General features: G+C 42.8%; 1 protein-coding gene across 3 annotated transcripts in view; it reads left to right on the top strand.

Moving 5' to 3' along the window:
- LOC103362399 (trinucleotide repeat containing adaptor 6A) overlaps positions 1–25036 on the top strand; it is a 36152-nt gene extending 11116 nt beyond the window's left edge. For all 3 annotated transcript variants that reach the window (XM_008288738.1, XM_008288737.1, XM_008288739.1), the window contains 23 exons: positions 6900–7234; positions 7972–8019; positions 9455–11473; positions 11611–11809; positions 11928–12403; positions 12544–12675; positions 12799–12951; positions 14983–15174; positions 15482–15648; positions 15822–15899; positions 16054–16221; positions 17436–17555; positions 17880–18017; positions 18220–18318; positions 18420–18594; positions 18749–18895; positions 19146–19316; positions 19407–19547; positions 19722–19829; positions 20154–20384; positions 20996–21066; positions 21231–21370; positions 22788–25036. In XM_008288738.1, coding sequence (XP_008286960.1) covers positions 7974–8019; positions 9455–11473; positions 11611–11809; positions 11928–12403; positions 12544–12675; positions 12799–12951; positions 14983–15174; positions 15482–15648; positions 15822–15899; positions 16054–16221; positions 17436–17555; positions 17880–18017; positions 18220–18318; positions 18420–18594; positions 18749–18895; positions 19146–19316; positions 19407–19547; positions 19722–19829; positions 20154–20384; positions 20996–21066; positions 21231–21370; positions 22788–23136 — 5520 coding nt within the window. In that variant the 5' untranslated portion in view covers positions 6900–7234; positions 7972–7973 and the 3' untranslated portion in view covers positions 23137–25036. The remainder of the gene's footprint in view (positions 1–6899; positions 7235–7971; positions 8020–9454; positions 11474–11610; positions 11810–11927; positions 12404–12543; positions 12676–12798; positions 12952–14982; positions 15175–15481; positions 15649–15821; positions 15900–16053; positions 16222–17435; positions 17556–17879; positions 18018–18219; positions 18319–18419; positions 18595–18748; positions 18896–19145; positions 19317–19406; positions 19548–19721; positions 19830–20153; positions 20385–20995; positions 21067–21230; positions 21371–22787) is intronic.
- The last annotated feature ends 2748 nt before the right edge of the window (positions 25037–27784 follow it).

The raw sequence follows: 27784 nt of genomic DNA, 5'->3' as shown, positions 1-27784 counted from the left end.
GTTAAAGTAAATTGAATTTTAAATAGTGAAAACAAACAATCGTCCTGAGCTTTCAGGTCATGTGATGGAATCTTTCATGGTTTTTTGACATTTTGGGGATCAAGCATTTGTCAACAATTAACTACTGACACTGGTGGATTTATCAAAAGTGAAGTTATAGCCCTATAGACTGGGACTATGGTCAAAAAACAAAGTAGTAATGTAGGCAGCAAATGTGAATACACTGTTCTTTGTGGTACATCTCCATACAGTTTGATTTTTCAAATGGTACCGTTAGTGATAGAAAAATGTAAACTGATGCAAGCACAGCACATTAAACAGCAAACCTGGCTGCAGAATCAGGCCTAAACGCTTAAAATTACAAATTTAATATTCCTGGCTGTTGGAATCCCCAGCTAATAAGTAATTTTTTAAACCCTGGTTACACTGGCTCGTTATCTGTCAAAGTTGCTGTTAGATCAGATAGTGGATAGAAGTAAGCTTAAAATAGTTTTGCCACCCTCTGTGCTGCAGTTCAGTGTAGATACAGGAATCTGGCAATATCTGATAGCAATTGGCGCAGTATTAAAAAGCAAAGCATGCTCGGCTCCCAGAAGACTGGAGACAATCCACTCACTGCTGAGCTCAAAACAACAACTTGAAAGGGTAAAACAAACACTTATATTGACTAATTTTAAACCATTTGTAGTGCCGATGAAGCTAGGGTGTGGGTGGAAAGGTTGCTGTAAAATCAGATGGGTGACTGGATAAAGGACGAACCAACAAATGAGTCATAAGCAAAACCTGAAGCCTGTACTTCTGCGCATATTGCCCCAGGTTCGACTTTGGTGCGGGTGCCTCTACAAACCCCTCCCAAAGTTGACGTGACTGGGTTGAACTGTGACGAGTGTGCTTATCTGCTTCTGCACATACTCCCATAGCACATGCAATGTCATGCACTGCATGCTGCCTTGAAAGGGATATGGACGAGTATGGCACAGTGACACCTGCACCCCTGTCAGCACTTCTTCATGCTCTTCAATCCTTCATGTTCATCTCATAAGAAACTAGAGAGGTTAAAGCAGGAAAGATGAAGATTGCCTGCCTTCTCTCCCTGGGTTCCTCAAGGCTTTGCTATTGATTAATAAGGGGTAAACGCATAGTTTAGGGAGAGAGCGAGACACTGGCATGTGCTCCAGGCGCTGATGTCATCTTGCTCGGACAAGCCCAAAGGATTTGGGAGTGTTTAGGAATGATGCCATGACAACAGGGTCTTCCCTTACACAAGTTCGTTTAGCTCAAGGAAATAGATTTGAGATAGTTTGCCCTGAAAAGGATTTTACTTACCTGATTTATCAAATACATTATCGTGCTAATCTGTAATAATACAGTATCATATAATGCGCATGGGAATGTGCAATATATTATTGGCCAGTGAGCAAGAAAATTAAATTGTTCTTGTTCTGATAATGGATTTTTTTGCTGATAATTATATCTGATAAGGCAGAGCATGTGGTGTAGCAGAAACACCGCTAAAAGCCCGGACCGAGACGTGATTTCTGTCCTTTAACTTCCTTCGCTGCCTGAAGGAGGGTGGGGCCCTTTATAGACACGGTTGAGTGAAACTAGCTATTGGTTATATCTTACTTGAGTCGTCAGTGACAATGCTCGTTACGCCCACAATAAAATAGAGAAGAAGGAGACGGCACAAACAAATTTTCAAACTTTCGTTAACAAGCATAACAAATTTGCAGGAACACAACATCTCCGACTGCTCCTGTCCACAGTCAGCACGCTGCTCCCTCTACACTCACAGCTGGCATGTTTTACACCCACATACAGAGCTTGTTATGCTAATAACGAATTCTTATGAACAAGCTACCAACAAACGCTAATTAGGCTGCATTTGAGCCTAATGAGCTATGTATCATAAACTTTGTTGAATTGCAGTAGACTTGAGACTGACCAGACACGCCTGCGCTGTGCTGACACTACCTGAAGAGCTTGTACAAGACGTGCACCCGTCTAAACCATATAGCTCAAGGATTTTAAGTAATTATTAATTAGTTTAGTGGTTTTTAACCTTTTAAAGGGTGAAACACCCTGTTGAGGACACAATTTACAAGGTGCAAAATGTCGTAAGCTGCAAATAAAAATGTAATCTAAAGAGGGCACACATATTTACATTGTAGTGTCCAACAGTATTATAGCACCATTATCTCTTCTCTGGTTTCCCTCTGTGGTTCAGGTAGAGTGGTGGTGTTCACTCTGAGCTCTAACATGAAGAATTCAAGTAATTTTCATACAAATAGATAATTTGGTAACATCTACTGTTAGATTGTTCACAAGAATTTGAGAAAATTGGCATAACAAGGAATGGATGTGTGAAAACAGAGGTCCTAGTTAACTGGGAAGCTGTTGACATTTGTATATATGTTTGGGTTCTGCTTGTTCACGATACATACATAGATGTATGTTATCGACAAGCTGCTGAGTAAAACACAACCAATTCACTTTAGCACCATCTGCTGACCCCCAGTTGTAGCTTGTGTGTGCTGTCAATAAGAAAACATGATCAGGTATTAATTAGTCTTCATGTGGACAACATAAATTCAGGGCATTACATATGTTTACAATACATTTGTGTATTGTTGAAATAAATTTTTCAGTCTAAAACTAAATATATTTCTTTTTCCTTTTCACATTTTTTTCATTTGTAAAATTAGTCTGAGAAATCTGCATTTGTTAGAACTTCAGCAGGAAAGAGGAAGGACACTAGCAAACATGTCAATGTGTGACAAGTCTTTCAGAATATACTCCTTAACTAACATAAATTCTGTCACAGAACTTTGTATTTTTTTAGTCGTCTTACCTTGCAAATGTACATTATCTGTAATGAAGTATGCTAATGCTTCTGTGCACATAAAGTTTAAATTTATCAGTGGACTAAATTTATGGACAAATCCATATCATCTATACCTGTGTTTTCTGTTTGTTTTTTTCCCCATTTGCCTTTTCTTATTGCAGCTTTTTCTTTCTTTCTTTCTTTCTTTTAACACTAACTTTAGTTTCTCGGGGCCTGTTGTGTTTTACTGGGATGCAAATGATGTTAAAAATATGTCAGCTTTTGGCAACAAAGCACCATGCTTCAAATAGATATGCCGTTGCATAGCAACAACAGGACACATAAAGAGTGCCTTTAGCTAAAAACAATGTTCAGTTGACAGTCACTGCACCCAGAATGCTTTAGACGAGTCAAATTAAACATAAAGTCGTCTAAAACACTACACCTTAAAGGCAAATATGTGTAACACGTATATTTATAAATATGGTGCCAGCAGTTTTGGGGATAAGAATGATGGACTTTTGGAGGGTCCTTGAGCAGTTCAGGAAGTCGTCTAAACATTTATAACCAGTTAAATGTCTATTCTACTTGTTTTGATTATATGTAACTGCCTTTTTAGTTTATTTCCCAGCCTGTCTGCTACTAAAGTCATACAGTTCCCTGGATACTCAAAACTCCTAAATAGCATCAAATCCGCAAAGACGTACTTGTAGCTGTGACAAAGTTATTTTTTTTCTTTTTTAAACAAACATGCTCAGAATTCACCCAATTTTTCTGTTCTGTACCTTGGTTTTGATTCACCGCTGTTTTTCTGCCGCAATCCAGGTTGGTTTACATAACTAGAAGTGTAGAATTGATTACCTCTATTGATTCTTTTCCACCAGTCAAGGCTTATGCATGTTCCACACTCCGCCTCTTTGACACTCTAAGGTTTCACTCTTGTTCTGCTTGCTAAGCGGAGTACACATTGTGCTGGATTCATGTGCTGCTGACTTGAGGAGGTTTTTGTACATGTTAGTAGCTGCAGCTGCATTCCTCTCGCATCAGCCTCAATGACAGGCCTCTGCCTCTTTTGTTGCTGCTTTTTTGCATTCCACTTCCCTCTCTTTTCCTTGTTTCATCCTCCCTACCTTTGGTATCATCTGCGTTTCCTTGTTCTTTTGTTCGCCTTTCTTTCTCTTTCTCATTCTCTGCTTGTGTCTTGTCCCTATACACCCCTCCCCCCCACCACCTCTCTCTGTAAGATGATAGCAGTCAAGTTGCTGCCAACTCCAGGGACCCTCATGAAAGCTGTTCTCAGATGGACGCAGGGTGAAAGAGGAACAAACTGTACTCTATGTGCCGAGCAGCAGCAGTGAGCATGCTTATACGCTTTAGGGTTGAACGATAGAAGCGCTTTTTTTTTTTTTTTTTTAAATTGGCACTGCATGTATTGTAGGCAAATAAATAACTTTAAACTTTAAATTTAAAAGTTGCTTTAAAATGACATTTACGTAGATAATAGTGCTGCAACTACTGATTGTTTTAATTAGGTTCTGCCAGTTATTTTCTTGATTAGTGAAACTGATTTGTCAGTGAAATGACAGAAAGCTGTGAAAAGTGCCTATCACAATTTCCAAAAGTTGTTTGTTGGATCTAAAAACTAACTATAACCCTAATTGTTAATTTACTAGTACAAAATAAAATAACCAAATCTTCACTTTGGGTAGCTTGTACCAGCAAACATGGTTAAGTCCATGATTGACGAAGTTTATTTAATTGTCAAATTGCTTCATCTCCAGTAGATGCATATACATAGACAACCAGTACAAGCTGAAGGTTTATTTGATGGAAAATGATCTAATTTTAGATGGCATGTTGGTCAGACATATTATTATCTTCCAAGTTTCTCAAAATCATTAGTAGTTTGCTCAAAAGCTGTTAACTATCTTTCTTTGCTAATTAGATTTGTGCTACCTTATAAGGATAAATGGTTGTCCCAGAATAGCTGCTTTGAATTAAATGCTTTGCGGTTGACACAGGTCTTTCCATGTACGAAGGTTGAGTCAAGATCCATGGAAGTAAACAGCTCAGTTCGCTGGAAGGAACTTGCTCTTTTAGTGCTGTGGCTGCTGAAAGGAGCCGATCTATTCTGTAGTCAACGCTCTGTTTTCAGTTGTTTCTTGTTTTTCTTATCTTTCATTCTGTCTTTTGGTTAGTGCTTTATCTTAAATACTTCAGGTCACTTTTCTGGACGCTTTTATAATGATGATATCACTGTTTTGTCTATTTTTTGATTATTTCCAGAAGGTGGTTAAGCAGCTTCTGGCAGGCAGTATGTCTAGATGCTGGCCATCCGCCCAGTTTTAGCTAGTGAGTTGTGAGTTAATAAAGGTGGGGTTTGGCTGCTGTTAAGTGTGTCTGGTCTCTGTTGTGTGGTTTCATAGCCTGGTTGTGGGTTTGTGTGTCTAAAGGAATCCTTTTCCTGGTATGAATGGCTGTAGGAGTGTATTTTAATATGTTGCAATAAAGTTTTTGACACCACCAAAAGTTCACGAATTGGGAATTCCACATTAGAATTGTAAAAATTTGTAACATGGTCTCCAAACACATGCACGCTTCATTGCGTCTGCACACTCGCCCGTTGTCCACACATGGGTTTGTTTGTTCTCTTATCATGTTGGCTTGTGAACAGAGTGGTTGTTATTTGAACTGGAGATTTATAAATAGGCCTGTGTACTGCTGCAGCAGGCAGAGAGAGCTAACGCACTCACTAACCTGCACTACGAAAAGGTCAGGAGACACACACACACACACACACACACACTTTATTTCTTGCTGTCAAATACACTGGTCCACTTTCACTGAAGGATGTCCCCAATCCTCTGTTGATTTGTGGCATTGTCCTCTTGCTCCTTTTATTGTTTTTAGCTCCCTTTTTTCACTGTCTCGTGTTGTCTTTGTCGCCTTACTCTTGCTTTGCTCATGGATAAGAGGTTTTCCTTGCCTTGGTGTCCTAGTGCAGTGCTGCCAGCTTTAAGCCTGTTGTATAACCCTAATCTAGTCTTACCCCTACACGTTCACCCCCATCCCCTCTAGACGTGAAGGTGTGTGGGGTGGTCAGTCTCTCTTTCTTCACGGTACATTTCTGACTAACTTAGCTGACTCACTACTTGTCCCACGCTGCTTCATTTTGGAGAAAGAGAATATTAGAAAAGAACAAGGCCATGTTTGGATGGCATTGAATCAAAAAAAAGCAGAGTCCTCATCTATTTCTGTGCATAACTGCAATGCCACAGTGGAGGTGCCACCACCGGCAACTCTGGCAAAACAGTAGCCAATACGTGAAGCTTACATATCTATGGAACAACCCAGTGATGCTTATAATCTGGGGTTTGACAGTGAAGGAGTGGCCAAGTGAAAGACCATAAGAACAGTGATCTGTTGGTTGTGTTGGGAGACGGTGGGACGGGTTGTTGATGGGTTGTTGGTTGAGATGACATTAAGCAAAAAAACCAAAACAGTAATTTTCTCATTTTCAGTAGTGCAAGAAACGTTTTGTTCTGTCAAAAACAATTTTTTACTGCAAACCAACTTGTGGTCAACATTGTTCCATTGCAGGGATTTTAAAATGAAGTCCGATTATTTTAACGTTGGTTGCTGGAGCTTAATTTGCAGTCAGTAGTCAAGGCGGACACTCCCATGGTCAAAGTAACTACTTCTGTATATAATTAAACCACAACAGGCTCCGATCACATTCAACACACTCGTCCAGCATAATAGTGGTTTTATGAATCACAAAAGTAGTTTTCAGATTTCCCTCAGGAGACGTAAACTAAAGAAAGCCTCACTGTGGTTTCATCTGCATGTCACAGGCTCAAAAGAGGAGTGATATGAAGGTGTTTGTTTGCTAAGAAACATGCAACTGATGTTACAAACGCTCAAGGAACACTTCAGCAACTGTTGGTGTGGACTTTTGGTCTGTGCTGTGAGCCAGTGGTTTACAAACTGATAATGATCTTTGAGGTTATTGATAACAGTTATACAGCAGGTAGAACTAACCCACTTCCCTCATTTGTTTTTTTCTTTTCCGCAGTGCCAGAGCATACCAAGTCAAGACAGCGTCCTTAATCTAAACCACGTCCCCCCTTCCCCCTCCCTGCACATAACATTCACATCCGCACATACACACACTTACAGACACAAACACACACATACAGTCCTCAGCGATGCCAAGGAGGGCTGATCAGCTTGCTGCCCGCTCTGACAAGCCCTGCCTCTTCACCTCAGACCCTTGAGGCTGTGCTCTCTGAGCTTTGACCGTTGACCTCCCCTGTGTCGACCTGGGAACCAGAGGTCACCTGTTCTCCACTCAACCCGGGGACGCCCTCCTGCCCAGCCAGGAGCCGCGGCCACCAGTGGCACTCAAAGGTAAACTGTGCAAAGAATGAGCAGTGTACTACATTCAGTTGGACTTGTATTCCCACTTGCTTACAAGGACACCCGCCTACGCAAACACAGAGCCTGCCAATGGTTTATTCTTGAATAAAGCAACAAAACAATTGTACAATTACATTTAAATGCCAATAAATGTTAACATGTGGGTGTGTTCTCACTCATAGCTTCTGTTGAGTTTTTGCACTTCCATCCAAAATAGTTGAGACAGAAAAAAAAAGAGAGAAAAAAAAAACGTTTTTATGTTGTGCAAGTGATTCATAGTGGTGGCTGCTCTGAATCGCATCCAGAACAATGATTTATTTGTAAAAATCGCTAACATTGAGCACAGAAAATACAATATTCATATTTTTAGAAACTGTGTGGAGCTTTTTGGATGAAGGGAAAACATCCCAAGCTGTACATGCAACTTACTGATGATTTTAATGTTACTTCATTGTGTGTTTTTTTTCATAATATTATCGGAATAACCCACTGTAACTGCTTACTTATGTTCCGAAAACCAACAGCGGCTGACTACTAATACTCTTGTACGTGCAAGCCTTTCTCACTTTGAACTTCTTCGACTTTACCACTCTTGTTTTCTTGTCTGTTTGCTTGATTCTATGTGAATGACCTATTTGTCCCAGCTATTTCTAACATCTCCCCACTCTGTTTTCTGTCTCTAACTCCCTCTAAGTCTGTTTGACAGTCTTTCCTCTCTCTGTTTCCAGGCATGGCTCCCATTCGGGATTCCGTCAGCCACTCCCCTAATCAAACAGGTGACTACACATGGCCTTCTTTTTCTTTGTTCTTCCGCATTTCATTCTTCCTCCTAGAATCTTTTGCTCTCTGCTGAGAAATTCTAAGTCTAGGTAGACCCAGTCAGACCTGAACCTGACTGATGATGCATTTTATTCATGACATATCGGTGAGACAGAGAACGAGAGATGAATGAGTGAGAAAGTGGTTTTCAAAAGGTGCCAGCGAAGACTTGGCAAGCAAACACAATAAACAGCAAGAGCTGGCAACCGTTTTATGTGAGAGACACTTCGAGTTAGAAGGACCAGAAATGGGCAGCCAGCTGGTTTGAGACTCATTCAGTTAGGAGGTTGCAGTTTTGGTCTAAGCAGCAGAAAACTAGTGAAGAAACAAGAAAAAAGAGAGTGCAACAGAGTGCATCAGCAAGAAAAAAATCTATTTATCCCCCCATCAAACTGTGGATCTATGTTTCAGATGTTTTCTTACAAACCAACAGTTTGTTAAACTGCAAAGCTTAGACGCTGTCCATTCAGACTTTGTCTCAAAATGTGATTAGTCATTGCAGCGTCTCAAATCACCAACTTCGTGTCTCAGAACAATGCCTTTTCTGATAAACGCCACGAGAGAACTTTTGGTAATGTTGGCTAACTTGGTTGTCACAGTCTAAGGATCATTGCGCTGTAATGGCTACTTTATTGAGTAATTAAAAGTGGCATCAACCTTATCTGAAACATTAGCTTTCCACAGCAAATTGTGGGGATTTCCCACTTACAAGAAAGCTCTCTGAGTAACTGCTGGGAAATAATTATAAATAAGGCAGCATTGTGACAGAGGATTGCTTCAGCAGTGAAGATACAGACACGCCAGATTGTGACTGAATGAGTGTGCGCGTAACAGTCATGAAAGTGCAGTCAGATGTGGTCTTTGGAGTCTTATTTTAGAGAGCTGACTGAGCAGTTAAACCAAGTCTGAATTGTTTCAGTTGCCACTACCTCATTTCCCTCCCATCTTCTTTCCTCACCTCCTTCATCCCCCTCCCCTCTTTTCACACTCATTTGCCATCTCCCCTATGCCCTTCATCTCTCCTCTCCTGCTGATGGTCGTCCTCCGCCTCACTGAATCCTAGTTTATAGCTTTGGCATGGTTTTGGGTCCTGCTGTGGTGACAAAATGGTGGCAGCTGTGTCCTGGCTCAGGCCTGGCAGTGATCACATCCAGAACAGTTGGCCAGCTAAAGCATGGAGTAAAGAGAAAAATATAAAAACAAGTGAATGAAGGATTTAAAAAAACACACACATTTTTCTATTAGATATGTTATGCCTTATATTCATCATATTAAGAAATCAGCACATTTCTTAAATGCTTGTGTGAAGTCATCCAGTTTTTGAAAATGGGAGCATTCTTAAATCTTCAAACTGTAACAGTGTCCTCTGCCATGTCCACCTTCTCTTTTCAGGTCTGGAGCATCCCGGCTTGGACTCGCAGTATGAGCCTTCCCCCTGGTCCTCTGGCTCTCCCTGCAGCAGTGACAGCAACAGCAACTGGGGCAAAGTCCTAGTGGACGGAAGCACCGACAAACCCAATAACCCTTCTTCAACCAGCTCGTCCGTCTGGCCTCCCTCCTCCTCTTCATTTTCTTGCTCCTCTTCTTCTTCCTCTTCTGGCTGCGGGTCAGGATCCGACCCTGAGTTGGCATCAGAATGCATGGACGCGGATTCTAGCTCCTCAGTCGGCTCAGAGAAAAACCTTGCTGCTGTTGCTGCGACAACAGTGATGATGATGTCAGCAAATGCTTCTTCCTCTGTGTCTTCTACAGCTTCTTCCCCCTCCTCCTCTTTGGTATCCCCTACCATGATGGTCGGCGTTTCTGTGAATGGAGACAGCAATGGCAACAATCGTCAGGTAATCGGTGGAGGTGTGGGAACCATCAGCAGTGCAAATAATGGAAATAATAACATCACCGGGCCCTCACACTACTCTGTGGCTGGGTCCAACAGTATTGGCAGCAATAACATGAGTAACCACAACAAGCTCGTCAGTAACAGCGGTGTATGGGGTGTCCAGTCAGGCAGCAACATGATCACCACTGGCGGAAGCACCCCCTGCATCAATGGAGGGTTAAACCCAAACACTTTAAACCCAAATGCCAACCATGGTGCCTGGCCACAGAATCCATCCCCAAGCCCAGTGTCCCAGGGCCAACGGCCTCCACAGGCTCAGGGGATGACTTCCAAACTGGGTATGGCTCCCCAACAAAGCCCTTTGCTGGGCTGGGGTGGCATGGCAGCTCCAGACAACAGCAGTATGATGGAAGACACTGAGTTGAATAATGGTACATCAGGCGGCAAAGTGTTAGGAAGCAGCAACAGTGGAAATGGAGGCCTGCAGCCTACCAACCTTAACACTGAATCCAATGGACCAAATAACACTATCATGATGAATACTACTACTACTACTACTAACGCCACAATGACCTCTAGTCCACCAAACTCTACCGCCTCACCCCAACTCAGCGGGGATTGTTCCTGGGGTTCCATTGGAGGAGGGAATGGGGGTCCGCTGGCCAATGGAAACCCCTCATCAACCCCCCAGCACCCCCAAGGAGAGCTGGGGGGTACTGGGGCCTTCGGTACGCCTTGGGGCGCAGCTACCTACCCTGTAGACAAGGGCCCCCCAAATGCAGACACTGTGAACCCCCAAATCTCCTCTACTGCTGCTTATAAGAGTAATAATAACCACAATAACACTGGGGCCCCACGCTGGGACCAGGGGCCCAACAGTAACCCAAACCAGTCTCAGAGCAACCTGTCCTGGGGTGTTGGCTCAAATCAAATCCCAGGCTCTGCAGCCCAGACACCAGGAAATGGGAACCAAACTGCAATGGGCCCTCCAGCAGGGATACCACGTCCCTGGGGGAGCAGTGCATCCTCTTCTTCTTCATCCTCATCGTCTTCTTCCACATCTAACAACAAGATGTCAAATGGAGAATGGGGCTCAGCAACTCCTGGTAACAACCTTTCAGATGCTGGAAGTCATAAAGGAAGCTCTACCAACAATGGCTGGAAGAGCCTGGAGGATGACGCAATGGGCATGGGAGGAGCAGGGGGAGGAGGTGGAAGCCATGGCTTAGGGAGTGTCACTGGAAGCTGGGGTCGCTCTGGAGGAAGTGAGGGAAGCGGTGAGAGCTCCGGAGGCCGATCCAGCTCAGACAGAGACCAGTCAAAAGGGGCAAACCGCAGAAAAGTTACCCATCCTGCAACAGTACTATCAACTCTGACCAGGGCCGATGTGGACCCAAGGGTTCTGTCCAACACTGGATGGGGACAGACGCCTGTACGGCAGAACACTGCCTGGGATGTCAATTCTCCTGCTAACAATCAGCACCACGGTCCCAGAGGAGATGAAAGAAAGCATGGTAGCGGAGGCTTCGGCTGGGGCACAGCAACACCGGCAGCTCCCTCCCAGGCCTCTGGAGGTAGGAAGTCAATGTGTATGAAGTTTGCCTTTTGTGTTAAATGTGAAAACTCAAATTGCCCAGTTTCAAGCAGAAGTCATTATTGAAGATCCAACAGGAAAGCAAATAATTCATCTCTCCCAATCTTGTACTTGCAGGCTGGGGGGGTGGGCCAGGCAGCTCAGGTCCAGATACAGGGGGTTCTGGCTGGGGAGAGCAAAGACCATCCTCTGGGTGGGACAACAAAGTCCCATCGAATGGAGGAGGTGGGCAGAGTGGCTGGGATGATGGATCCAGCTACAAGGGTAGTAACAACAACAGTAACACCTGGAACAACAACATTAACAAAGATGACAGGTAATTAAAGTCTTGATGTTTTTGGCCCTAACTGATGTTGATTTTCAAAGCTAATTTTCTTTCTGAACATTTCATCTTCTGTCCAACTTGTAAAAAATTACCTGCATTGTTTGTTTAGATCCAGTACCTGGACTAATGCACCTAAATCACAGCAGAGCTGGGGTTCCAATAGTGGAAATAATGGAAGTGAAACTTGGGGTGGCAGTGGAGATGGTACAAGACCAGGGGCCAACAACCACTGGGGGGAGCCCCAAAAAGGTGCAGGCTCTGTGGGCTGGGACAGCGACAGCGACCGGTCTGGCTCTGGATGTTGGAGTGAGCCAAGCCGAACCAACACCAGTAGCAGTAACACCTGGGTGGGGAGTGGAGGATCAAATACTCCAGACCAGAACACTCCAAACCCAGGCTCCAACTGGGGAGACTCAGTCCACAAACCCAATCCTCATAGTAACAGTCAGGGTTGGGGTGAGCCAATGAAGAACAACCACGGAGCCCAGAACTGGGGTGAGCCAAGTCCTAAGCCCTCCAATGAGTGGGGAAAAGGTCCTGAATCCAACATGTCCAGAGGCAATCAAGGTCCTAACAAGCCCACAGGTAGTTATTGGAATTAGTCATCCTATCAGAATCAATGTCTTACTGTACTTTTTTTTTTTTTTGCTTTGTAGTCGTGTTTAGACACACTTTGTAGTGGGAGGACAGTATAAATTGATGACTCACCTTAATTCTTGTTTCAGGCTGGCTGGGAGGTCCCATGCCCACAGTAGGTCAGAAGGAGGAAGTGGCAACTGGGTGGGAAGAACCTTCTCCTGAGTCCATCCGTCGGAGGATGGAGATCGATGATGGAACTGCAGCTTGGGGAGACCCTGGTAAACAGATACTCCAGTACAGATTTCTTATAAAAGAGCTGCACAAGGCCTGAATAAGATAAAGTGAAATTTGTATGTTAGCATTTTTAACTGACTCAAAACGTACATAAACTTTGTTCCTAGGCAAATACAGCGGTGGATCTGTCAACATGTGGAACAGGAGTGGTCAGTCAGACCAGGAAACTATGGGCCCGTCCTCTCAGCATCAGTCCCACCCTGCACACAGCTCGATGCAGCCAATGCAGCATCTCAACCAGGATAAAAGCTGCAGTTCTGGTAGGTTTGAATATGTATACACATGTGTATGAACACACATAATTGAGGCAAATGCACACTTGCATATCTCATGTTACTTAGACTAGGAAAACAGAAATAGACAAGCAAAAAACATACATGTGAAAACCCATGATGATCATTCTTACACTACAGAATCACATGAGCTCCCTTTGTTGTTCAGCGCCAGACAGATGTAGTCAATCCAGGTTACAACAGATCTTGATGTTACTCTGGAGGTTTTTAACCTGCGTTGATTCTTTTCGTCACATGTTGTGCAGATTCTCATATAGTTGTTTTTTTAACAAAAATTGTTGACTCTGGGTTGCTTTAACTTGCAGGTCACTGTATGTTTTGTTTATTAGTTTTTATTTTAATGTTGAAGTCATTAATGTGTGATTACATGAGCCAGGATTAAAATGGGACAAGTGTGCAAGTGCAAGCCTTGTGGTGCAGTCTGTAGGGCCTAAGAATACATAAAAAGGTGTCTCACTCACATTCTGTCTTTAAGATAGATGAAATAAGGTCTTGAAAGAAGCTATAACAGTACAAACACAGCAAGGATGGATTCACACACTCACAAATGTACACAAAGGCACAGAAGCATGGAGAGAAACCAAACACGTACATTCCCTCCCATCTCCCTACAGTGTTGTCTATGTTGAGGGCTTTTTGTAAAGCCAGTTGAGTCATCCCTTTGGAATGCTAAGAGCATCGATTTTTCTCTTCGCTCATTCGCCTTTTTTTTCCTCCCTCCCTTTCTTGCTCACCCGCCAATTCTGCTTGCTGTAGAAACACAGGCTTTTGTTGGGTTTCAGAAAAAGAGAGCAAGAGAGACCATGAGTGGCAGAGGAGGAGGTCTTGTGACTTAGTAATAGGAATGGTTCCAATGGAAGATGGGAAAACTAAAACGAGCAAGACAGCTATTCTGTGGAAGGGGCCTGAGAAGGAGAAAAGCAGGAGGGGCTGTTGGGGTTATTCAGGGTTTGTGGTGTAGCAAGTTAACTGGAGCATCTAAGTGGATGGGTTAGGAGTGGTGAGGCAAACTAGGCAGCTACTGTGTTGAGAAAATATGTGTGTTTGCATTCATTTTTGTTTTTATTTTTGTGAACACTGTAGTGCAAAAATCAATTAAGACAGTGACAGAGTTAACTCAGAGAAAATGATGCATATAAAAGAAGTAGGTCAGTACTGTTGATGTGTTCACTGGTACATAACTAAATTAATACACTATGTATGTGCATTACGCCTGTTTGTGTGATTAAGACTTTAGCAAATGTGTATATATGCTAAAATTTCTACAGGAATAGGCCAGTTAGGGTCATTATGTATCTACCTCTGTTTCAGTCGATTTAGCTGTGTGTGTGTGTATGCTTCTTTGTGGTGTTTTGTGTGCGCACTTGTTTGTGAGCATGCACAGTCACATGAGGAACATCGGAGCCTGAGGCCACCCCATGATCTCTCCTATTTTTACGGGGAGGTATCCCTGGCATCCCCTCGAACACCTCCTGTGGAGGGAGAAAGTAGCACGTCTGGGTGGTCATCTGTAACAAGAGCCATCTGAACATGCACTATCTTGAACACACATACTCATTTGAAAGTGCACAGACATCTACACACCCACCAGAGTTAAAGTAAACAGCACTTACATAAGTGAGCTGACGCAGGGTTCCCCAGGGACATGAGTGGCTCCCAGCTAAAGCATTGTTCTGCGATTCCAGCAACAACAACAAAAAAAAAAAAATCTATATGAACTTGCACCATCATTTTGAAAATGTGACGTGGGTTCAATCATCCTTCATGTAATGCAACCCACCTTGCAACTCATACCATATCATAAACACTCTGATTATATCTTAAATCGTGTGGCAGTATTTCAAGAATATGTATAAATAATATTGTTTGGATATTTTGTCTGCTAACTGCTGCATCCAGAAATATGTAATTGCTAATAAATAACAATCATAAATTTAAGCGACTAATGTAGCACTGCGTAACAGCAATTGATTGCCATCTCCTTCTCTTGTCTTCTAGGTTGGGGTGAGCCGTACTCCCAACAGAAAGAGTCGTCATCATGGGGGGAGCCTACTACTGCTGCTCCGCCTGTGACAGTAGACAACGGGACATCTGCCTGGGGGAAGCCCATGGACAGCAGCTCCGGCTGGGACGAACCCAGCAGGGATAGCCGTGAATCTAGTTCTGGATGGGGTGGCCAGCATAAGTCTGGTAGGTGCACCCAGAAACATTCAAATAAAACTTCTTAACCCTACGATATGTTAGTGATGAGCAGGCCTGTCCTAGGGCTGCAATCAGTGATTAATTTCTTGATTATTTCTTGAGTTATTTGGTCTGTAAATTGTCAGTGTGTTAACCGAAGCCTCAAGATGACATCCTTAAATGAATTGCTTTGTCCACAACCCAAAGATATTCGGTTTAGCACCATAGAGGAAGGAAGAAACCAAAAAATTATCACATTTAAGAAGCTGTAATTGTTTGTACTCAATTTTTATGCTTCTCTCTCATTCCTTGATAGCTCCTGGTCCCAAGCCCATGGAGACATGGTGCGGTGAGGAGGTGTCCATGAGCAATAGCTGGGATCAAGAAGAAGAAGTGGAGATCGGCATGTGGAGCAACAGCCAACAGGAAAGCAGGTCACACGACCAAAATACCTGGAACTACAAGCATAAAGGCTCCAATAAGGTTTGCACTGCTAATCTGTTTACATTTGTTGTTGAACATTTCATTTTATCAAACATTAGGAGTGTAAGTGCGGACGACGGAATAGACACGGATTTTTTAAATTCATTGTTTTTGTTTACAAGGTTAATAGGTATAAAAAAACGGCCTCATTCTCTTCTCTGAAAATGTTTCAGATGAACAAACCAGTCAACAAACAGGACGAACCCTGGATGAAACCCTTCATCAACCAGTTCAACAGCATGAACTTCTCTGTAAGTGTTATCACTCATTCACTTAAAAATTCTGCATTAATAAGCGGCTGTTTTGTTTTTAGTAGTGATGGGTGGTTTTGTCTGTCTGGTTGATAATTGCAATCTTTGCTCGTCTGTCTCTATAACTTAATTTTGTCGTATTTCCCTCATGCAGAGAGACTCTCCTGATGACTCCATGAAGACAGGAGTAGGGATGGTGCAGGACAAGCGCATGGACATGGGCAGTATGGGAGACTTCAATGGCGTAATGGGGAAGAACCCAGGGTCTCGACACCAGCTCCACAAGGAGTCTCCCATGGATCGCAGTCCTTACTATGACAAGGTATGCAGAAACATGCACAGGTTAAAGAAAGTACTCCTCTTAGAGGTTTGGGCAGTCTCACTGCCGTTAGAGTGAATATAAAGTAGGTGTGGAGAGAAAGACTCTGGTGTTACCTGCATCATATGTCTGACTGGGCAGCGCTCCCTCAGCCCTGTTGTGCCCCACAGTGGTCGTTCTAACACACTGCATTCTGTGTGTTGCCTTTTAAAAGGGATGTTTCATTTAGTACTTAGTGTTTATTGACATATTGTATTTTCAGGCTGTGTCATATTTTAACTGCAAAAACAAATTAAATATGTGCTTATTTGTAATAAAAATTAGTGGCTTTGCAAGCGAATTAAGTAATTATATATAGCATATATACCATTTAGTTCCCTTCCATAGTTGTGTACACACTGCTAGGGCTTGTTTTGCTTTGCTGCTTTTCCTTCAGCACTAAATGCCGCTTGTCTCATACCTTAGAACTCTCACCCTCTGGTTTATTTTCCATTCTGCCACCTTCTCCGTTTCTACTTCGCCCACTTCTTTCTCATTTCTTACTTCTCTCTTGCTCATTCATATGAGCCTTTCTGCTCCATTGCATTTTCCTACACTGCTCACGCTTAGCTGTTATTTCCTCTGTTTCTGCATTACTTTCTCTTTTTCTCCTCTTCCTACTTGCCTTCTGCAAAATTAACTCTTCTTTGTCTTTCCCTCTCTGTGCTTCTTTGGCTGCTGATGTGCTTCCTGTTCCTTCTGTGCTTGCCGTCCATCTGCTGTACACCTGGCCTTGCTTCTGCAGCTTTCCCCCTCTGCTTATGATAATCCAGCTTCTGACGAACTGTCCTCCAATCAAAGCATGAGCCTTTCCCCTTCCAATTCTGCTCAGCCTATTCCCTGTCTCAACTCTGGGCCGTCTCCTTCCCACTCTAATTCTGGGCCCACTCGGCAGGTGAGTGTGGAAGGATAAGGTTCTGCCAAGTACTTTCCAGAAACTAAGACCTGGTATTTAATGTGAAGAGATGGATTATTTTTTCTGACATTCAATGTGTGAATATATCTTCCAAATGGTTTATTTAACAGCCTGAGTTCACCAACAGAGGGCTTAGAATTGATTCCCACGGTTTCTGTGTTTTTGTTACATTATGAATTACTAAAATGTTTATGTAAATGTATTACAGTTTTTGTTGCACATTGTTTAACAATGTATGTGTTTTTGTGTTTTCCCTGCTCAGAATGTAAACCCTATATTGGGTGGCAGCAGTGTAGCACAGGGCCGTGGTGGCCCCCAGTCCCAGCCCCCTCCTCAACCCAATCTTCGTAACCAAGTGCCTCCACCCATCCTGCCCTCTCAGGTAGCGCACGTACAAAAATACACAAACCCCCACGTACCACTGTGTCTACTGCTCAGTGTTTTTAGAGCATATATGTATGAGGATCATCTAGGTGGAATCTGCTTAGATGGCACAACACGATATTAAAAAAATTCATGGTTAGTGGCTGGATACCTGCTGAAGTGTGTGTAAAAGATGAAATAAATTTTAGCCCATATGTCATCAAATTTGACAGCACAAATTTACTGTCTCTCACACATGACTTGGTATGTGTTAAACATGTAATGGAAAGAAAACCTTTATTGACATTTGACACACTTAAACCTAAATCTTGTTTCTTTCCAGGTCCCTCCATCCCTGTTGAAGTACGCAGGAGGTAACGGAGGTCTGAACCCTCTGCTTGCCCCCCAGCAGGTGGCTGTGCTCAACCAACTCTCCCAGCTCAACCAGCTGTCGCAGCTCAATCAGCTCAACCAGTTACAGGTACAGTAATGGAGACGTGCAAGTATAAAATAATGCTATTTATTTAAAAATACAACATGGATTTAGATTGATAGATTTGACATTAAGATTGCATTAGAGAGTTACAATATCTATATATTAAAATACCTGCAACGTAAGTTACAAATGAAATGAGACAGTACTGCTGTTATTTACAATTTTTGACCGTATTTTCTGCCTGCAGCGTCTTCTCCTTCAGCAACAGCAGCAGCAGCAACAGCAACAACAACAGCAGAAGGCTCAAAGCCAGAGAGCCATGCCTGTGGGACGTCAGACTGAACAGGTGTGTGTCTTCAAAAATCTCTCTGAATCCTGCTTCAGTGCACTCACAATTTAGGAGTTAGGAAACCGCTGTGTCTCTAATCTTCCACCTCCTGTGCTTAGACACGTCCTATTGGTTCATCTCCATCAATGATGCAGCCGCCACGACACCTGGACCCCTCCCTTCTGAAGCAGCCCCCGCCCCTCAAACCATACCTGGATAACTACTTGTCCCACAATACCCCTGAGATGCAGAAGGATGCTGCCGCTCTTGGATCCTTCAGCAACTTCCCTTTAAGTATGTCAAAATTAAATTTGTTAACGATTAATGAGCTCATGAGCAAGATGGCAAATGATGTATGAATGAATGTGTCGTTTTGTCTGTTGCTGTGTATTTAAATAGAGACTGACTGAATTTCTTGTTGCTTTGTTTCCTCCATTCCTCCTGTTAGGCTTGAACTCTAACCTGAATGTATCCCTGGACATGGGTGTTGGCGGTGGTAGTAGTGGTGGTGGAGCTGTGAGCTACAAAGAGCCACCCCAGTCCAGACTGAAGAAACTTTGGGCTACTGACCCTCTGGAACAGAACAGCAAACCTGGTACGATAAAACCTCTTGATATCTGCACATGCTGTGATAATGGTGAAACATTTTATTGTCCAAAGCTGAATAGTGTATTGGCATAACAAAAAGGCTTATTATGATAATTTGCTAAGTTTGTATTTCAAATTGTGATGCAGTACTAATTAATTTTTCTTTTTCTGCACAAGGTACAAAATAGCTGCTAGTTTTAAGAAAGCGTGGTGAGTTTTAGTGTATGTGACTGTGTCTTTATGTGTTCGTCCCACAGGTGCTATGTCGTCTGGGCTGCGTCTGGAGGACTCTCCCTTCTATGACTTCCTGTCTCCTGGCCCATCTCCCCTGAGTCCTCCCGGCCAATCAATAGGCTCGGTGGGTGATGGCTGGCCGCCCCGTGCCAACTCCCCCCCACCCCATGGAAACACTGTCACCTGGCCCCCAGGTACGCCTGCCTTCATGTATACAAAAAAACATTTTTGGTTGCTTTCCCTTGACAAACTGCTAATTGCTGTTTTATGTGTTTGTCTTGCAGAGTTCCGGCCCGGGGAGCCTTGGAAAGGTTACCCCAACATTGACCCTGAGACTGACCCTTACGTGACCCCTGGCAGTGTCATCAACAACCTTTCCATCAACACCGTCCGCGACACAGACCACCTCAGGGACAGGAACAACGGTAGGTCACACACACACACACACACACAGAACATAAGTTGTTTATTATCTGTGATTCAATTAGTAAACTGTTGGGTTTTTTTTAAACAAAGATGTTAGTATATACAGTTACACACTTGGATCAGTCATTACATAGACACACAGGGACGCTAACCCTCCTCTTTGTGTTTCCCAGGGCCATCCTCATCACTGAACACCACGATGCCTTCTAACAGTGCCTGGTCATCCATTCGTGCCTCCAGCCACAGCGGTTCCCTCACCAGTACAGCACAAAGCACTTCAGGTACTGTTTAACACTCAGCCATTGCTGTCTTTTCATCTCTCCTCCACCTCTTAGGCCAAATGATCCAGTTGAGCCTCAAGTGGAGGGAAAAAATGTTAAAACGAGTCCAGAGTGACAATGGAATAAAATCCAATTATTGCGTCTCTTAAGTGAAAATCAGTGAGGAAGTTTAAAGCATGAGATGTTTTCTAAAATGAGAAAGAGGTTTTTCTAGCTTGCTTGTGTTCCTTGACGTCACAATTTTCTCTTAAAACTCTAATAAATGTTTGTTTAAAACGGCAGACAGGAGAATGTAAACAGGCTTCTTTTCTCTTCTCCTTGCAGCCAGACCCAGTGAGTCAAAGTGGTCTCCCAGCGGCGGTTCTGTGTCCAACTCCTCCCTAGCCCATGAGCTTTGGAAGGTCCCCCTGCCTCCCAAGGCGCTGTCTGTGGCAGCCCCCTCCAGACCACCACCCGGCCTCACCAGCCAGAAGCCCAGCTCTGCCTCCTCTGGCTGGGATGGCTCTGCCCTGAGGCTGGGGGGCTGGGGCTCCACTGAGTCCAGATATACACCTGGTGAGGGAAACGGGAGACACACAAACCATAAAGTTCTTGTCGCCATTTTTCTCACACTATGTGGTGTGAGGTTAAACTATTAACAAGAAAAAAAGAGAAATTTGTACATTTTTGCATTACAGAGATTCTTTAAAGTGAGTTGCGTATGCCCGTGATGGAACTGTTTGCTTTAAAATTGTGTTGTGAAAAATAAGGAACCAACTGAAATAAACTAGTCTTTAGTTTGTACACAGAGAGACTGAATATTATAATTTGACAAGAATTTGTAATTTATTGGAGTGACAGCTGGCAGAGTTTTATTAGGTATTGTCAGCAGCTTTTGTAGATTATTAACATCTGCATAAAAATGAAAAATGTTCTGACAGATTGTGAACATTCATATTCTAAGTCTGTCACTATTAAGTGTATTGCTTTGAGTAAGCCTTTATGTTGGTTTTCATGTTTTAACATAGTTATTTTGACACAATGCAACACTTCTGTTTGGATTTCTCCCATCTTGTAAGAGATTTTGATGCTTTACTGGTTTTAAAGTTTAATATTTTACCCTCTTTAATTTTATCTGAAATTCTTACTGTTTTAGCTGATTATTGTTTCATACTGTGTGTTGGCAGGCTCCAGTTGGGGTGACAGCAGCAGCTCAGGGAGAACCCAATGGCTTGTTCTGAAAAATCTCACACCTCAGGTACTTGAATGTACAAAAAAGTAACGGTTGATTTGTGTATTTTTGTCTGTTTTATCAACAACAATCTGAGGAACTGTTTGAGACTGATAGTTGTCGGCTGTTGTTTAACGCTGCCTCTGTTTATCCGCTGTCTCTTTCTGCTTGCGCGGGCGTTGGTCTCCCAGATCGACGGCTCGACACTGAGGACTCTGTGCATGCAGCACGGCCCTCTGATCACATTCCACCTCAACCTGCCGCATGGTAACGCTGTGGTGTGCTACAGCTCCAAGGATGAGGCCGCAAAGGCCCAGAAGAGCCTGCACATGTAAGTAAACCTTACACAAATCAACGCACACAATCTGCCTTCTCCTTTCTAAGTCAGTTTTATTCGAACTGACTTAGAAATAAGCCAGGCTCATTATGTGATATTAACTGGCCTGTCATATAAGATTATTGTGTCAGTGCTTCACTTAGTCACATCCTCTCTCTGAAGCTGATGATATCGTTATTTACTTTTCATCAGCTAATTTCGGCGTCAGATGTCTCCTGCGCACGTAATGGTTAGATAAAGCAATGGAAGTTTTGCAGACGGCCCATGTACTCCTGATTTATAATGCATCTAATGTGTTTACATGCACTTAAGTTACTCTCTCATAAGCTAATTTCTAAAATTCAATGTAAACAAGATGATGACTAGGGCATGAGATGAAACAAACCTCAGGGCTTATATTTGTGTCAGTAAAGTCAATCAAAACTTCCTGAATATCAAACAAAAACAGAATCAAAATTCACAGCAGCAAAAACATGTCAAAAATAGAACTTGTACCACCATTTGATGGAAAATCCTCCCACTCACAGGGCAGTACTTGCAACTCTACTACAGAAAGTAGTTAAGTAGTTATTCGTAAATATTATTATTGAAAAATGTGTTGCCAAAGCAGTCTGGAAAGTCACTAAATTTAGTGATAAAGTCGCTTATTTTGCCAGTGTGTTGGCCAGAACAAAATTTGAATCACTCAGCTGTCACTCAAAACCCCTTTAACTAGTCAGAAGCACTCCGGAAAAATGTCTGCCCATGCAAGAGGTTTGTCTCAGAACTGCAAACAAAAAGTAGGGCAGTGCAAACAAGAGAGATGACAGCGTAACCACAGCAACACAGCGGGGAGGGTGAAGGTCTGACCAGTGAGAAAGAAGCACAGGAAACTGTAAACAAAGGGACATAATATCCCTAAAGGTCAGGTAGTAGTTACCACCATTCCACAAATAGTTGTTCACAATGTTTTTTTCTGCAAAAGTGTTATTCTCTCCCAAAATTTTTTCTACTTGTTTTGTTTGATCTTTAGGAACTTTTGATTAATTAGATTAAGACAAACTTGATTCCATGCAAACTTAATTTGGGATTTCTTGGCCATGTGAGTCAGTGCAGCAGCCAGACTTCAAAAGAAAAATACCAACATAAAAACAAAAAAAAAAGCAGTTTTCAAGTACTCCTAAAAAGTCAATTGTTTTTCACGGAGTTCTTTTAACTTGATTCATAACAGTAAGACTCATACTCAGAAATTTTAGGAAATTTCTAAAATACTTAAAGTAAAGCTACCAGAATGAGGTACGGGTAGGATGTGTACAAAAATTCACAGAACCAGGTTCCGGTAAGTATGTACATGTGCTGACTGTGGATTCCCGCCGCTGGATGTTTTGTAGCAGCAGACACACACTCATGCTCACCTGTTGTATCTCTACAGGTGTGTTTTGGGGAACACTACTATTCTGGCTGAGTTTGCCAGTGAGGAGGAAATCAACCGTTTCTTTGCACAAGGGCAGTCATTGGCCACTCCCTCCTCTGGCTGGCAGGCCATTGGCTCTTCTCAGAGCAGAATGGATCAGTCTCACCCCTTTCCCAGCCGCGCTCCTGAAGCTAACCAGTGGAACAGCAGCGATCTCCACAGCTCCTCCCTCTGGGGTGGACCCAACTATTCCAGTAGCCTGTGGGGGAACCCCAGTGGCACCGAGGCAGGGAGGATCAGCAGCCCCTCTCCAATCAGCTCCTTCCTCCCGGTGGATCACCTGACAGGGGGTGGGGACTCCATGTGAACCGCCTGCCAATCAAACAGGCCGGGGGAAGGGTCAGTAGAGAATTATCAATAATCAGCAGAAGAAAATGAAAAAAAAAGTAGTTGTAAACGCTATGGCACTAGTTGGACTCTTTCTCACTTACAAGATATTCAACAATACGGGGTCTCCCCTGTGGAAAACAAGTTACGTTTCTCTCTCTGCACATATGTCCACTTTGTTTTAGCCCAAAAACATATCAGTCGAAATACTTGAATCATGCAGGCCAATTCTATAATGTGAACGGATGGATATTTGCTTCCAGGTAGTGCTCTTTCAGACCGAAAAAAGCTTCAATCGAGCTCATTATTATATATATTTTTTTGTTTCATTCGTCATGTTTATTTGAATTCCAATTCTTTTTATTTTTAACGTTTTCTTTTTGTTTTATTTTCTTTTTTTTTTTTTTTTTTTTTGCATTTGTTTGCTGACAATGTTGGAGTATGAGCTTTTTTAACTTTGCACTGAATGTGGTTTTTTCTCAGTATATATAATCTGCAATATAGAGGGAGCAGCCAGTTTTTCCAGTGTAGCTGTTTACTCATTGAGGTCCTTACCGTATGTGTGTATGCGTGTGCATGCGCACGTGTGTGTGGAAGTACTTTGTGTGTGTGTGCGTGTGTGAGTTGTGAATGAGAATGTGTGCGCTCCTCTCTGCCTTGGCACGCCTACCTTACTGCGTTGTCGTGGAGTTCAAGATCAACAGATAGTTAAAGAATAAAACCTGACTTAGGATGATTATCTGGTGATAGTAAAAGTGACATTTAAAAGTATTGCACCAATTTTGTTTTAAAACTAAAGAACGTTGAGCTCTGCAGTGCAAAGGACTGTAGCCGCAGCTGGGACTAGCAAGCCCCTCCCACCTTAAAATAGGTGGCGGAGCCTATCTAGCAAGCCCCCCCACCCGCCCCCTAGTGGGCAGGTGGGGGAACAGCACTTTCAGAATAGGCTTTCAATGTTTTGGAGGTGCCACACTGCAACCTCTTGTTTACAAGACTTAGGAGGCGGAACGTGTGTTCATTCTTCATTTTAAAGAGAAGATGGAATAAAATAGAAAATGCACAAAAAAAGTATAAAAACTATAAAAAAAAAACACATAAAAATTTATAAAAAACAAATGGAAAAACAAAAAATGTAAACTCTTATTGAGGATGAAGACGATGCTTTGTAACTCTGGGAATTCGGATCAGTGTTTTTGGCCATGGCGTTGGTTATTTGAACTATTCCTCTTTGTCTGCTAAATAACCAGCAATGGTTCTCAGGAAATCAAGCCAGTTTTCCCCCCCTTGTAGTTGAATTAAAAAAAAAACACACAAAAAAACTACTACTCCTTGTAGGAAAGGAAAATCCAACTTCTAGCACTGAAAACTATGTATAGGTCTGTAAGTTTTTTTTTTTCTCTGCCAAATAACTGCTTTAAGCTGGAGAAGCTCAACACACTGCTTTCAATATGCTGTCTTTGAGGGAGGGGAAGGGCCCTAATGTGGCGGGGGGGTGGAGGACGGGCTGTAGAAATCCCAACGCTCCCTCTCTCCTCCTCTTCCTCCACTCCTCCACTCCACTGATGTAAAAATCAAAAGTGGGGAGTGTTAATTGTGTGAGTGCGTGACTGTCAGTGGAAAAAATGTTCTGTCTTGTCAGACTTATAAACCAAGAGAAAGGCAAATCTGTATCTATGCATACTGTAGCCTCTCGCATTCACATGGCCTACTGAGAGGCGTTTTTTTTTTTGTTTTGTTTTTTTTTCCCGTGTCTCACGAAATGTTTTAAATATTTCATTAAGTACAACAAATATTACTTGCTTTTTTTCTTCTTTTTTTTTCCTTTTTTTAAATTGCTCTCATTGCCACAAATGGTGTTTCGAGAAAAAAAAAAAAGGAAAGAAGATAAACTTTAAAATTGTGTTTTTTGGTTGAAGATAATATTTTAACAGTGCAAAAGTCGTCCACATTTCATTGCCTTGATCCTAATTGTGTCCGAAGATGCAACAACAAGTCAAGTGGCTTCTACCTGTTTACAAATAGAATATGATTGTATTGTTGTACTGTTTTTTTTTTTTGTTTGTTTGGTTTTTTTTCTCCTTTGGGTCGGGGGAGGGTGGGGTACTCATCTGAAGTTCCTGACATGATGTGTGTGTGATTGTGTGTCTGTGTGTGTTAGGACATTGTGTACCAGCGGATGTGAGTTCTACCGCTGCAGGGTGGGGAAGGGTGAGGTCATGTGTGTGTGTGTGTGTGAGAACGGCGCGAATGTAAATCCGCCAGTGGTTGTTTTGTCGACAAAAATACAAGCGTGAATAATAGATTTACCTATCTACCAGTGATTGTTTAGTTCCTATGATGCACAATTTTTCGGGGAATAACAAATGCTTCAGAGAGTGCGTGAACGAGAAGTCAGCATTAGTGAAGCCATGGACCTTAATTTTTTTTCTTTTCTTCATCGTGTAATGATTCTGTGTTAAGTGTGTGTGCGTGCACATGTTCCCCCCACCCTCCACCCCTCTGATATAGGGTTTTTATTTCAGAAGTACTAGTAGCGTTTGCTTTAGTTGTGTTTTTAGCCGTGATTATTTAACAACTTCAAAGCATATGTAGTGAGACAGAACCTTGAGTATTAGCCAGACTTGACTGTGGTGTGTGCCAGTATTGAACTGCTCTCTACCAAATAATTCAATCATACAAAAGATTAGTTTACTTAATTCCAGATCTCTTTGCTTAAACTATATATATATATCTCTTACGTGTATTTGTTTTTGTCTTGTTGAACAATTGTTATCAAGTGGAACATCTGAACCGTGTTTGTTTTTTTGAGTTAACTTAATTTGACAAATTGAACTGAGGAGCCTTGGATTTTGCACTTGGGTGGATTTTGGAGGAAAGGCCGAGCAAGCAAAAGGCAAAGCCGAGACGGTCGGGCGTAGTTTGGGTTTTCAGTTCTGTCTGAGGGAGAAAATGCGCCTGTGAGAGTATTGTGACAGGGTAAAGTTTGTGTGTGTGTGTGTGTGTGTGTGTGTGTCTACTTGTTTTCAACTGAAGTGAAAGGTGTGTGTGTGTGCTGTGACTAGAGAAGATGGTGCTCTGTTGGTCTCAGCGTGGCGGCGAGAGAAGACGGAGGAGGTGCCGTCCTCTCCTGGTTTACCTCTCCCCCTTCGCTGGGGCCGGCCCGGTCGGGAGCGGCGACCTCGCCACGCCGCCTGAACCGAGCCAGAATGTAGCTGATAACGGTTTCTAAAGTGTAAACGACAGCGGAGCCTCGATCCGCCTCCTCTGGCGCCTGATCGGCCTCAAACGTGGAAGTAGGAATTTCAACTGCTGTTCTGAATGCGCCTGGTTGTCATGGTGATCGTTGGTGGCTGTTGCCATAGAGATGCTTGAGCTTGACTGAGAAGAGGCTCTTCGTGGGGCTGTTGTGACTCAGGCAGGGGGATGTGGCTTGTGACTGGCTAGTTCTTCCTGGCTTTTCAGGGACTCGGGGTTACACTTGCCCCCTCGCTGGCTTATCCAGGATCAGCTGTCCTCCTCTGACTCCTAAAGCTTAACTACAGGAGAGGAGGCGCAAAACTGACAAGAGGTCTGGGGCAAGTGCACTCTACAATGTCTATATTCCCTTTTCCGCTCAATGAAATTACTTTACACTTTGTTCATTCTGATTTTTATTTTTTTTGGCAGCGCTGCTCTCCTCACGCTGATCTGGGAGCCGCCTCGTCCCTTCTCAGTATCCTTACCTTAACCATTACCGGGACAACAGCCGACCCCAGATCAGCCGCTCAGGAGGCGGTGCCGCTCTGCTGTTAGAGAAGGGACAAGCAACGTCTGTAAAATGCCTCTCGTAAATGTTGTTGTTACTGTTTTTGGTTCCCAGCTTAATTCTCGCTCCGTCTCGTCCAATCTACTGTCGGTATGCGTGTCTGCGTGCGTGGGAAAGCCCGGTCTCGTAGTAGTGCGTATGTATGTTCGAACACATTATCATGCCAAATCGAGGAGGGAGGGTGAGAGGGAAGGAAAGGGATTGATACTTTTTCTTTAGTTTTTTTTCGTAGTCGTGTACGTGTGCATATGTGTATTTAAAAAGCTGGACAATGTTAAATGCTTGAAGAAAAAAAAATGTCATTTGCAAAAGGATGATGTGAGGAAAACCTTTTCAGTAAGTGAAAACCACCATGAGCAATGTACAATCCCCAGGGCTGCCAAGCAGCTTCCCGACAGGGCCAGACGAGGGGAGGGAAGAAGGAAAGAAGGAAGGAGGGTTAGGAGAGGAGGGAAGCTGGCTGGTGATACTCTACTACTTTTTAATATTTAAGAAAAAAAAAAAGAATAATGTGACTCTTTGTGTTTCTCTTGACTTAACTATCCTGTGAGTAAATGCTATATCATAACACACACAACCAACGGCTCCTATACAGTCGATCAAAAGCGCTAAGGCTATTTTTTGACAGAAAAAAAAGTACACAAAAAAAAACACAAAAAAAAAACAAACAAAAGAAAAAAAAACACAAAAACTGTGAGAATCTGCTGTCTTTATTTTTTTCTTTTTTCTTTTTGTTTTTGTTGTCATTTTACATTTAGTATGAACACACACAAACAAACCCTGAAAAGCTTTAGTCTAACCAGCACAAAGATGTGGGTGGGGA

This window comes from Stegastes partitus, unplaced genomic scaffold (genome assembly GCF_000690725.1).
Source record: "Stegastes partitus isolate 25-593 unplaced genomic scaffold, Stegastes_partitus-1.0.2 Scaffold572, whole genome shotgun sequence".
NCBI classification, from domain to species: Eukaryota; Metazoa; Chordata; class Actinopteri; family Pomacentridae; genus Stegastes; species Stegastes partitus.
Note: the sequence above shows the minus strand (reverse complement) of the source record. Positions and strands in the feature narration are given on the sequence as shown.